Below are 13632 nucleotides of genomic sequence, written 5' to 3'. Positions count from 1 at the left end.
CTACTGTTTAAATGAACTGAGTCAAGCTACGGGGTAATGTTCTCATTATCTCCACTGCAGCCCTGTAGCCCAGCACATATGGCATTGCCATTGCTAGCATCAGGCCGCAGGTTTGGTGTCAAGCCAGAGGGCTCAGGACTTATCTAGTGACCACGTGGATCTTGCCTCATTTATTTTAGTCTTCATTAATTTTGTAAATTGCATCGTGTTATGCTTATTGTTAATAAGATATAGACAGGAATAAGAAGTAGTTGCACTGTATAGAATTATGACCCTAGAGTAAGGCTGCAGTGTGAAGGAGTACACATCAGAGAGATGAAGCCTTGAAGGTGTGTTTGTAGGATAGTACTGGAGTCTCCATGGCTATTAACAGCTCACTTGTGGCCAGTTACTGGTAGTGAAGCAAACATAGGAGCTGGACAAAAACAGTTTTAGGGATAATAAAATGGGCAAAGAAGAAATGCCTAACATATGTAAGATACCTCAAATATAGCAAAATCAGTAGTTATAGGGAGTTGCAGAACTGAGAAAGGTGTAAAAAAAAGGAAAACTAAATTAAAAAAAAATCAAGACAAAGTAAAAGCACGAAGAGTGAAGAAGAAAAAAGTCAACAAGTTACTGAAGATGGCACCAAATATGGCTACTACTTAGGGACTTAGTGTGGTCATACTAAAACTGATAGTGTCATACCTTTTATAGTATGGCTCTGTCAAAGAAGAGGGTGCCCAAAGGTAAATTGTTTCACTTGTTAAAAACACAGCCTGGTATATAGTGGGAAATGTAATTTAGTATCAAAACCTCTAGTACAATGCTAGTTAGCATTGCAAAGGCAGTGTTGAAAAAAAGACTTTTTCCAACATAAATGATTTGGTGGATTTTTTTCAGAAGATGAACCATCTGCCATAAAAAGAACTAGAGAAAACCATTCTTATATAAGATGCCACTTCCGTTTCTCAAATTCATTAACAGAAGAGGGATAGAAAATGTGCACGGGGGAGGTTGGCTCGAGGTAAACTTTTTTATGTCAGGGTTCATTCACTGACTGCTCATAACAGAAAATTTAGTTCTAACAGCTTAACTGAGGCAGTATAACAAAAATTTTGATGCAGTTGGAAATTCTGTCTTGATATCCATGTTATTTCTACAGGTGCACTCAAATGTAAAAAGTAAATATTTTGTTCACTGTGCTGGCATATTACTGTTCATAGTATGATGTCATTCATGACCTTAACTGTTTAGAATATAAATAGAAAACGCATGCAAAGAAAAGGAGAAAAGAGAAATAGTTTATAGAAAAAGTATGGAGTTAAGGAAAACTTTGGTTGATTTCCCACAGTAACTCAGGAAGACTAAGAATTTCAACCATGTTTTCCAGAGTCTTTTTCATGTGCTTTAATCACTGTATGAGCTTTTCTAGACATGATTCATTTTTCATTTTTTATTTGATAAGGGCCTCCCAGCAACTGACCACATTTTTGTTATAAGTCTATTCATATTAAATGAGTATGTTCCAATTTATCTAAAATTATTTAAATACAGAGTCACATCCAGAAAGATATTAATGTATGTTCTACGTACATTATATCATGCATGACAATTGGCATCACTATTGAAAAATACCCATTATATCTAAAATGAAGGGGATAAACTGAAATGCAAAAATAATCTCATAACACATCCAGTAAAGCAACGATAAAGTAAATCCTATATAAACTAATTAAATTTTTCATTGAAGAACTAACTTATCTTTTGTCTGATGGTTCCAACTGTTACTATTCACCTTTTAATTTAAAAAAAATCATGCTTAGTATTTGCAGATGCAAAACTATTGGAGAAATGTGCCATTTGATTTCTCACCAATAAAAAAGAGACTTTGCTTATTTTTTAGATGACTGGGAAAACATTGCTACTGAACTATAATTGATTTGTTTTTCTTTCATGCAATTCAATAGCTTTTATGTATTAGTTTATCTAAATTTTTATGTAATGTAATTTGCAGCATGATGGAACTTAAACAGACTTTTCTGCACCCTACTGATTTTTTTTTTTTTCCACTCAATGTTCTAACCTGAATTCCTTCCAGGGGAAGCAGGTACACTTAGACATGACATAACAATAAACATCTCTAATAACCACAGAAATACATATTGAATACATTTCCATGTATGCATAGATAGTGTTTATTTTCCAGCATGTTAAGTTTGCACGCCCAACCACAGGAAGCCTGCCCTCGGCAGCCCGCCTCCTTTAGTATTTCTGAGAACCAGCAGTCTATCTGCACTGTCCCAGCTAAGCAGGGGGAAAGGCAGCCAGCCTTTTGCTCTCATACTGCCATGGGCAGGCTTTGAGTCAGAGCTCTGCTGGCCAGGAGCTGGAGGAACCTTCCCACCCTCTTCAGTCTTCAGCTTCCAGGTTTTGGGTTGGTTTAAAAAAACCCAGAGCTTTTACTAGAGATCAGACCCAGGCATGTTGTTTATATGAATTTGTCATTAGGGGACATCAGAGAAAAGAATACCTGGCTTTTGGACTGCTTCTGTAAGGGCCATTGATGTGGAACAATAATCTGATGCATGAGATGCAAGTGAGACTGAGTATCTGTGACTGACTGTAAAGATGGGTAAGCAGCAATAGATTTCTCAGGCCAATTCTTTCCTTTCAATTGTTGAGGACAGGACTGGAGATGTTTAGTGTGGAATGGAGAATGGAGTAACTCAATGATTTTAAACTGTGCAGTGGTCTTGATACTAACTGAAACATCTAGGTCAGTCAAAAGCTGTCTAAAATAGAACAGCCTGCAGGCTTATGGAAAACAAACCTTAGAAAACCCTAGAAAAAGAACATACAGGAAAAGATTTTTGAAAGAACAAAGAAAGGTATCACCTTTTGCCTCGTGATCGAGTTGAGGTAAAAGACACTGGGCATTCTTTTATAATTTTGGTTTTCAAATATTCAGTATTGCAAGGACCAGTTGTTTAGCCACAAGAGCTACTACAGGATTCCTAAAGTGTATACTGTGAGACATGCCAGAGGAAATTATATAGATTTGATCTTCAGAAAGCATATTAAAAGGCTTGCAAATTTATTTAGTCTGCTGTGTAAAGCCTAAAGACTTATTCAAGTCAACATGTGACTGCTGGTAGTTTGACAGTTGATTCATACTGCCTCATGATAATGATAAACATGAATGAGACACAGGCAAAACCTAAAACAAGGTTCATGTTACATGTAAAGAATTCATACGGACCATGATAAAAGTGAGGAAGTCAGATTAAGAATCTCATGCATACAAATTACAACAAAATTCAGTGCTAAATGCTAAAGTAAAAATCACTTTGGAATCATGTTTTTCCTACCCAGTATTCAGCTGTGTCACATTACTAGCATAGGGATCACTTCTACACTCAGGCACATGTACACAGTTTTAAAATACATTTAATTAATAATGTCTTCTAAAATTTAAAATAAGCAAAGGGTTTACAATGGACAAAATATAATCCTGTCACTTATTCAAGATTAAAAAACCATGCCCCCTCATCCCCAAACACTGACTTACAAAATTCTTGAGTTCCAGTGACTTAAACTACCAGAGAGAATCCACCCAAATAACGAAAATGGTCAGTAAGCAACACCTCATAAAATTGCCTCGTCCTTTTGTATCACTGGTGAATTCCATACCAGCCCACCTGATTGATGCTTTGATTCAAGGTATCTTACTAATTAAGGTACTAAAGGTGTCCTACTGTTCAGTATCAAAATTCCTGACTTCACTTATCTTCAGGTTCTGGTAATACCCAGAATTAATTAGTCTGGATGCACTGAGCAAGGTTTTTTTGAATTTTTGAGGCTTGCCAGGTTAACAGACCTGGATTGCCTTTACCTATCCCAACTGCCAGATGTTCTTGAAATCCCTCTAATTGACAAAATCGAACAAAACATTGTGAGGGAAGGAGGTGGCAGTGCTGCCATCTGTCCATTTGTCCAGTAGCTCTTTACTAGGGAATAATTACAGTGATCCTGTGTAAACTGACTCCCACAAGATGGCATCTGAGAGCTTTGATTTAGTAGAAAGTCTTTTCCTTGTCTTTCTCAGGAGCTTCTTCTTTTTGGCTGCCTGTCTTGCTCAGAGTAAAGGAAACTCCAGGCATCAGGTTGCAAAGCTGCCAGCACTCAGGTGCTCGCCCTTTTAACAATAAAGAGTACACGTGTGAGCAGAAGCTTCAAGAAGACTCCCTGCTTCTCTCAGGACTCTGTGAGGTGTTTTGGGTGTTCCTGTCCTGATGGCTTTCCTCAGCAGGAAGAGCTGTTCCCTCCACCCAGACCTGCTCCCCAACTCACACATGGTACTGCCTCTTCCTGGCTCTGTTCCCCGGGAAGGAACACGCTCCACCGCCCGTGGAGCACCACAGCCAAGGCCATTCAAACAGGCAGCTGTCTCCCTCCTGTCCAACACTGACTTTCCAGCACAGCATTCATGCACAAGGCATCCAACACCAAAGTGGAATAATGTTGCCAGACACAGAGATAGTAAACAGCAAGACAAGTGAACAACTAGGCCCAAGACAATTTTTGTACCCAACCAGCTCAGATATATTTATTTGGAAATTTCTTTTAACATGCTAGGAAAACAAAAATGCATTTGCAAAAAGTTAGAAAGAAAAAAAAATCAGCCCTATGCATTTACTGGACTTTTTCAAATTTCACTTTCTTGATCAAGTCTCATGAGAAAAATACAAGATGTGATCAACAGGGAGTTAGCAGATCTGTAGCCCAGTAAATATGGTGTCTGCCTTCAGCCCTGGCTGTGTGCTGACCTGGCAGTGCAGGGGCTCAGCCTCGCCATGGCCTGAGCTAGGTGTCGCTGGTTTAACCCCTGCATTAGGGTCAGTGACTGCTGCCTCCCCTGCTCCAGCTTCAGCTCTGGGGGTGGCCCTGCTGGGGTGGGGGTGACACCCCCTGCCAGTCACTGCCTGGCAAACCATAGCCCTTTGTGTGCCTGGAGCTGGCAGGGCAGGGGGGCCACTGCCAGGCTGCAGCTGTCACTACAGGAGAAGGATACATGCTGGATGAGAAAATGTATAAAAATAACCCCAACTGGACCCCTGACGAAAGAGGAAGAAACCCCCACCAGGAACATCATCTTTCTCTTGGGAAAGGGCTCAAGATGTTAATGACTAAGGCCTAAACTCCCGCACTCTTTCCTGAGAAGACTGAAACTGTCACCTCTAGGACCCAGAGGGACACTGGAAAGTCGACCATAACACCAGATAAAATGGGTAGATATTAAGTTTTCCAGTATAGAAATCTTGACTATGCTGTTAATGGTCCTTTTCTACATTCATTATATAATATGGATTTCTACATTGCTGAAATATTAACTGTATAAACAAAGATTCCTATATATACATGCTGTTTCCTTTTGCCCTTGAAAAGGTTTTGAGTGTATCACTTTTATTATGGCAATATCTTCTTGGGCTGTTTACATCCGTCCTAGAACTCAGAAGGATGTGGAACATTCTTTTACCACTGTTTGCTTTTCTTAGAAGATAGAAACTCAGATATTCGGTATTTTGCATCAAAGTCTCTTTCTAGGAGGTTGAAACAGTTGTTGAAAGGTCTGGAGAGAGCAAACCTGATGACATCCACAATGGGTGACTGTGCATTTACTATACAAATATGAGCACAGATTAAAATATTCAGTGTAATCAGGATGATCCTTCTCCCCACTTCCAACTCCAGTCAGCTGACTGGCTGATTTGTTTTCTTGTGGGAGCTGCCCTGTCTCACAAAAAAAGCCAATATGAAGTGAGATCAATAGCACATTCATGATGAAAAGTCTCTCACACAGGAAATGCAGGAGAAAATAGAGCCTTTTCATAACAGCTTATTATGCAGTCATGTGAACTTCTATGACTTCAACATAGGCCTTGAGTTATTCATTGAAATCTTCCCATAACTCACTGGTAACTGTTTTACTGTTAACAGATCTTGACTTCTTTTTGTCTTGGAATGAACAGATACATTATTGGCAAACTGCACCAATCTAGGATAAAGTGCTCCTCCTAAGGAGAACATACCCTGTTCCAGGCTGCCTTGGTGACACCCACACATTAGTTTATAGTTCTGGTTCTGTAACGTGGATTCCATGATATCCCAAAGTTGTGTAGCTGTATTTTCAAAGGAACAGCTTTTCCTGCGTTCCCTAGTTTAAACTGTTTGCAACCTACTACAGAAATTAGATGTTTTCCATTTTGATCCTTGCAGTATAGCAGTAGAGTTTTAAAGCTCCTTTTTTTTTTAAACTGTTGCATTAAAAATATTTTTATTTATATGAACAAATACTTTGTAATCACCTCCATTATTTTCATGATTGACACAAAATAGATATATACTATGCAAACTCATGACAGTGAAGCCAGTTAGCAAATAAAAGAGAATATGATTTTGTAGGAAATAGAGCACATCTCAGTTTTGTAATGCTGAATAGTATTAGAATATGTTGGCATGAATCAAGCAAAATCACAGACATCTGGGGGAACTGCAACTATTATCACTTTCACAGATTCTAAATCTCCATGTATCATCTTACATTCCTTATGTCCCATCTGCCTATTTTTAACCATTGACAAAACATGTATGAAGTGCTCCTAAACTGGTTGTCGGTGGTGTTACTATCAAACTGAAACCCTCTATTTACTTCTAACTTAATTTTGCTTCTTCATCCTTCACTGCTCTACTTGCTTCTTTAACCTTTCATTTCTCCATGATAGATTTCTCATTTTTCTTTCATCTCCATTGGTCACCACAGATTTAGAGATCTCTATATGTATCTGTTTGGCTTTTTATTACAACATCCACTAACTGCATATGATTTCTGAGACTGCCACTGCTTGTCTTCCTCTTACTGCTTATGACTAATGCTGCTCCATTTGCGTCTCTGAAATCAGCGGCTGAAAGTCAGTGTGTTCCAGTCCCTGACATCACAGCATATTAGTTGTTAAGATGGCATATTTTTTGAGACAGTTTTATTGATTTCCCCATGATCCTGGTAGCTGCTTCTGGCAGAAAGAAGGGCCATGAAGACTGCTCCTGATGCAAGAGCTATTTTTTTAAACCTGTTAGACCCACAAATAATTGTGCAATTTACAAGCTATTTATTATAAGGATCTGATGGAATCTTTCTTGAAGAGAACAAAGTATCCTCTTGTTAAAATTGTATTCTTATTTCTATCTCAGTCAAGTATGGTTGTGATACAATCATCTGAAGACAAACAGCACCAGGTATAGCTGTCATTGCTCACCTATAGACTAGGTGTTTATAAACTTTATTTTTTTTCTAGGCAAAATACAGTTTTTCTTTCCATCAGTTAATCAAACAGCATACACACTGGTTTTGATTTTTATCATATTATTAGGGAAATTAAAGCAGATTATCAATAGCACAGAACACTGAATTGATTTTCATTAATGCTAAACCACTGAACAAATTGCAATTAAAAGAAGTTTGTTTTAATTTCAGAAATGGAAATAAAATTTTAACTATTTAATGTCTTTTCCAGAGTTAAAATAAATCTTACCGGTGAATCCTGGAGGACAAACACAACTGTAGTCTGCAACCAGGTCTAAACAAGTTGAATTGCTTTTACAGAATCCGTAAGTGCACTCATCAAAGTTGATTTCACAGTTCAGACCTTCAAATCCTTGGTTGGAAAAAAACAGAGCTATGTATTATGCATCTATATCTGTGCCTTCTTTCCTAAAGTATATCTTTGTGTCTCTTTTTCTAAAAAATTAGACTGTTTTCAATTTACTCTTGTAATAAAATTATCTTGAATTCTTATTGAAAGATCTTTCTAAAACCTTCTTCTGCTCTGTCATTAATAGGAAATTACATTTGACCATCAAATATACTTTAAAAGGAACTAATAATTGAAAGAAAAAAATGTAGGATTCAGTATTGTCATTAATCTAGTTGAACTTTTTGTTTAGCAGCCACTTAAGAATCTATATATCCTCTGTCATTTTGAGAACATTGCAGATGAAGATAACTGATGATGGGATTTGGACATCTGATTATAGTTCTAAAAATCAACTCTCAAATAGCTACTTCTTTACTTTTTCTCAATTTGTTTCTTGTATCATAGTGACTTTTAGTAAACTCAGAAGTCCCGACAGTGGTTTTTTGTACTCAGAATTGCTGGAGAATCTCCTCTCCAATATCTGATATTCTACGCTCTTGTAAATGTATTCTAATTCATGGTCATGCTACAAAATGACTATCATTAGTGCTGTCACAGGCTATGGCTGCAGGAAGACCATGACTAATGCTAAGCTATCAGCACCCTCAGTGCAAGGCACATTCCCATAATTTCTCAAACTGACCATGGAACCAATTTCCACTGATCCCTAAGTCATAAACCGTTAGAATTATCCTTAGTTCATTAATAATGTATACAGTAACAGTTCTCATTTGCATTTAGAGTTTAATCAGACCCATGTCTCACAGGTAACAAGTAAGCCACAAAATTATCAATGTGGATGCCAAGATTTATTTTTCTATAAACTGGTCAGGCAGAATGATATTTTCCAAATGTAGTTTTCAACTGCCTTCCAACATCTGTTTTGGCTTCTAATTTAAGCTAACTAATGATGGAGGCTGTATTTATGAGAATTATTTGTAGCAATTTCATATTTTGTGATGAGTTTCTGAACTTATCATCACCACTAGAATGCTTGTATTAATATATAAATTCCTGAAATATTGTAAGCTATGAAATCAACTCACCATCAGTCCATACTTACAAAACAGTACTATTTGAAGATTAAAATCAAACAAGTACAAGAAAGTTTAAAATGCAGAAACAAAGTACCATGTTATAAATCACAAACTTGACTTTAACTAAAAATCCAATTTAAAAAAGCATACAAATATTCAGATGAAACCCATTTGTGAAAATATTTCAGAAAGACACTGTAATTTTAAATGTTTTAAAGCATTTTAGTTTTTCCTTTAACTACTTTTTTCTTGAAACCACTCATTTGTTCATATACTTCTGATAACATTGAGCAATATGCTTTGTTAAAGAAACAGATTAAAAGTGCTGAAAATCACTTTATTTTTGTCCATGAAAGTTTTAATAGATTTTTTTACTGAAGAAATATTACAGTCATTATGATGGCCATTATAATTGCTTGCTATGCTCAGTCATAAAGCTGCAAGTTAGTACATCAGGATAAAATATTTTCTTAGTAAGGTTATTGATTACATTTTCTGTGAATTTCACATACTGCTCATTATGTTTTCTCCACTCCTTCAGACTTTTCTAAAATCATGAGGTTCTGTCTGAAGAAAAGCAGCACTTAAAAGTATATCTGTCTCCATTCTTAATGAGCATGCTTGTTTTATTGGGTGCCTTGGTGGACAAATATGCAAATCAGAAAAGAAAGAATAACTCTCATAGAAAGAAAATTTTAACAATGGTGTTGAAGACTGCCAAGAAGATGTTTTGCAGACTGTAGGCAATTTTGAAAATTGTTAAAGATAATAAAAATAAATTGGTTTGAATGACATACCTTCAGGGCAAAAACAATCATAGCTGTTGACATCATTCTGACAGACAGCACCATTTAAGCAGGGAGCTGATTCACACTCATTCATTTCTATTTCACAGTACTGGCCTGAAAAACCTGCAAAGGAAGCAAGATAAGCTTTGATTTTCTTCATCTTTATGTGTGCTATTAACATGAAACTTTTATTCCAAATATTGTTCTGTAACTAAAACCAAGAGGTGTTATGATCAATAAAGGAAGCTGGAAGTAAGAACTTCTGTATTTACAAAAACTTAAATTTCACTCATTTTTTATTCAATATTACAAATACATATCTTTATTGCTGGAATAAAGCAAAAAATGAAGAAGTACTTCCAGAAAGTAGAGACATTCATGTCAGTATGCAAACAGTATACAGATCTTCCAAGTGCTTTGCTTGTGTTAGTCAAGTACTTCAGTATTTTTATGATTTTTTTTTTCATTTTGCCATGTTAATATAAGAAAGAGTACATCAAGTATTTCTTATCCATTGTCCGATGCTTTCTCCTGTGGAGAGAAGCAGTAAAAAAACAGAGTACAAATACATTGAGGCGTGTCAAACACATGCCATGAGTCAAGCCTTCAGCACATATAAAGTGCACAGCTTAACTGCAATAGATGAGGATGATGTATATGTTGCTAAAAGAAGGAAAGTAGACATCATTAAAACAAAAATCCAAAGACCTGTGAAACTTACAAAAGGAAAGATTAACTCAATTTCTCATTTCTTACAGGTACTTTGACACACTGTACCGGGTGCAGGTGCCCTTGCGCTGCCAGCGGGGCTGCAGGGCGGCCTCTGTGAGGAGCGGCCGGGCCTGCCCCGTGCCGGACACAGCCGGTTCCAGCCGGCTCCAGCCCACCCACAGCAGGGCACGGCTGAGCCCCCCGGCCAAGGGGGTGGTGCCTCGGGGAAAATGTGTATATAAGAAAGGGCAGAATGCTGCACAGGTAGAGTGAGGAGTAAGGAGGGGGAGAAGAATCAGAAACAATCTTGTGAGCACCAAGATCGGAGAAGGAGTGGAGGAGACGCTCCAGGTGCCTGTGGAGAGGATCATGCCAGAGCAGATACCCACATTGCTGCCCGTGGAGGACCCCACTCTGGAGCGGGGGGATGTGCCCTGAAGGAACTGTGACCCCTGGACAGCCTGCACAGGAGGAGAGGAAAAGGAGGAAGGAGCAGCAAAGGAGATGTTATGGATTGAACACAAGCTGCATTTGCCCATCCCCTGCGCTGCTCAGAGGTGGGGAGGAGGCAGAAGAGTAGGGAATGAAGTGGTGAAGTTGAGCCTCGGGGGAAAAAACAGAGATGGGGAAGGTGCTGTTTTAATTTGTGTTTGTTTCTCACTATGCAAACCTACATTAATTGGCAATAAATTAAACCGATATTCCCCAATTTGATTCTGTTTTACCCGTGACAATAAGTGGTAATTGATCCCTCTGCCTTTATCTTGACCCATAAGCTTTTTCATCTTCTCCCGCCATGCTGGTGGGAAGGCAGAGTGAGAGAGGGGCTGGGCGGGGGTCTGACAGCCAGCCAGTGTCAGCCCGCCACACATCTATAGCTTTGTTCTATATTAATACCAAATGTCACCCTCAATGTTTGCACAACCATTAGCACATTCACTTTGATTGGAAGAACAAAATAAATAACATTAATTTTTACAAAAACTTTTTAAAAATCCATGTATAAAATGAAAGTGTCTCTGTTGAATGTTTTTCTTCTCCTGTTCAGTTTCTTTTCATGTACCTTAGCATAATTATTCACATGGAGAAAAAGCAGTCTTTTTATATAAGGTTCCCAGGACATGAATTGCGAATAATGTATAGTGAAAGTATGCCACACTCTTAAACAGATGTTTATTTATGTAAGGTCAAAAATTCCCAATTTTTTAAATTTTCTTTAAAAAAAAATTTAAAAAATTACCAAATAAAAACAAATCAATAAGTTAAAACCATTAGGAAGGACAGATTATTTTACATCTTTCCTTCCTTTTTTTATGTCATCTTTAAAGTCCCTTAACCTTACCTTATTTAGAAAACAAATTCAGAAGGCTTCAGAATCATCATGAAATATCAATCTATAATGCATTTGTGAATACCAGAAAAAATAATTTGTAGCGAGTTGATATTTCTGTCAGCAAAATAACAACAAATGCAGATAAATAATGGAGTGTCCCAGCGTGATCAATGTGTGAGTTCTTTTCCCTCTTTCTTGCAGAATTTATTTATGATTTCTAATATACGGTTGGGTTCTCACATAAGATACAGAGCACAGCCTGCACAGAATACAGAAGTCAGATATCAGACATGCTTTCAAAGAATCTCTTTTTCAGTCTTGTTTTAGATTGAACTGTTTTAGAAGGCACCATGCCATAATCACTATCTGGATTATTCTGGATTATTTGGTATCATATATTTCCCATGACTCTACGTAACTATCAAAGAAAATGTAGATAATCTGTAGTAGTTAATATATTTATGGTAGAGGACACAAATCATGCAAATTAATATGAAGTAAACTGTAATTTCTGTGTCATGTGACAGATGTTATAATTTACCAGCATTGCTAGTCATGCTGTTATATTTGGAAATATGATTAGTCCTTAACTTTTTGAGAGGATACATTACTAAACATTAATGATAAAAGTATCATCCAGGGAATAGCTTTTTGGTTAAGAATACATTATTTTTCCCAAAGGCTTTCTTTGTGAAGTGAAACATTGTTTCCACTTGCAGATGTAATTATAGAAAAACAAGTGGTGCTGTTCAGGTTGAAGCATTGTTAAGGTCATACCAGTGAACTCCATTTTTTTTGTCACTGTGTTGCACTGTGAAACTGACCTCAAGTCCCCACTTGCCCTAAGTTCCAATAAGCTTTGTTTTCACACCACTTGGATATTTAGTAACATTAATTTTCCAAGAAGTGGAAGTAGTATAAAATTATTATACAGCATTCAAATCCTGAACTAAATTTGTCTAATTTAGCTTTCACTACTGAACAAGTTTCCTCATTAACTGGTTATCTTTACTCATACATACTTTTACTGTTGATTCCATTTTATATGATATTTTAAATGTAGCCTTTAAGCCCATATTCAAGATCAGAAGTAAACTGAGATCTGAAATACTTGGATGCAACTGTGCTCCCAGGAAGAACACAGCATGGGAGCAAGCTAAGTATTGCACAAACCCATCATGCAGGCTCAAATATACATCTATGTCGAGCTGATTTCAGTTGAGAGTAGGTGAGCTTTTTCACACCAAGCACACCCTATTGCTTCAGTATCAAAATTGCCAGCCTGGTTATCTTTCTTGAAGAGGAAAAACCTACAGCAAGGTATTATGAAATACAGAATGCCAAACTGCAGGGTCTACATGTTGTAACATGAATGTTTGGACCATAAAATACTCAGCGTTCCAGCATGAAAAGTGTTGGTTACCTCACTAATATGTCTGTTGGCAAACGTGTCCTTGAACTGATCTTTTAGATAAACCGGTCTCTTCTCAGCAATCTCATTCCTCAAACAGGGTCCTGTGGTCATGGAGACAAAACCCTGCATGTGACACCTCCTGCAGAACCAGGAACAGACTTAACATGATGTTTCTGCGACCCTCTTTGATCTATCACCTGAAATCAAGCATGCTTGCTGTCCCTGCGTGTTAATGATGTTGACCTTGTCACCATAGTCCATCCTTAGTTCAATAAGAAAATAACTCATAGATTTAACCAAATTGATCTTTAGTAAAGTTTTTCTGGGGACAGGGTCCACTGTCCCTACATGTCAGTAGACTCTGTCTTCACTATTCCTGAAGGTTTTCTTTAAATTAGACCTCCCTACCTCAGTTAACCTTTCTGGCTTATTTGCAAGCAATGTGGAAAATAACTGATTTCCCTTATCTTTGTAGATTTTTACATACATTGATTTTTTAATGTACATATCATGACTGATGTTTCCACTCAGTCTTCTGTTGCTTAAAAAAACACCAAACAAACAATTTCTCCTTGGTCTTGTTCATTAGATCTCTGATGAGTCAAGTTCCTGT

The 13632-nt window shown here is 37.3% G+C and overlaps 1 protein-coding gene across 1 annotated transcript in view; it reads right to left on the bottom strand.

The window, feature by feature from the left end:
* The window catches only part of EYS (eyes shut homolog), a 1110009-nt gene that overhangs the window by 703454 nt on the left and 392923 nt on the right, over window positions 1-13632 (bottom strand). Inside the window, exons 13-14 of the mRNA XM_074819828.1 lie at window positions 9571-9684; window positions 7575-7697 (exon numbers count right to left, since the gene is read on the bottom strand). Of these exons, the coding sequence (XP_074675929.1) occupies window positions 7575-7697; window positions 9571-9684 (237 nt within the window). The remainder of the gene's footprint in view (window positions 1-7574; window positions 7698-9570; window positions 9685-13632) is intronic.

Source organism: Strix aluco, chromosome 3 (assembly GCF_031877795.1).
Source record: "Strix aluco isolate bStrAlu1 chromosome 3, bStrAlu1.hap1, whole genome shotgun sequence".
NCBI lineage: Eukaryota > Metazoa > Chordata > Aves > Strigiformes > Strigidae > Strix > Strix aluco.
Note: the sequence above shows the minus strand (reverse complement) of the source record. Positions and strands in the feature narration are given on the sequence as shown.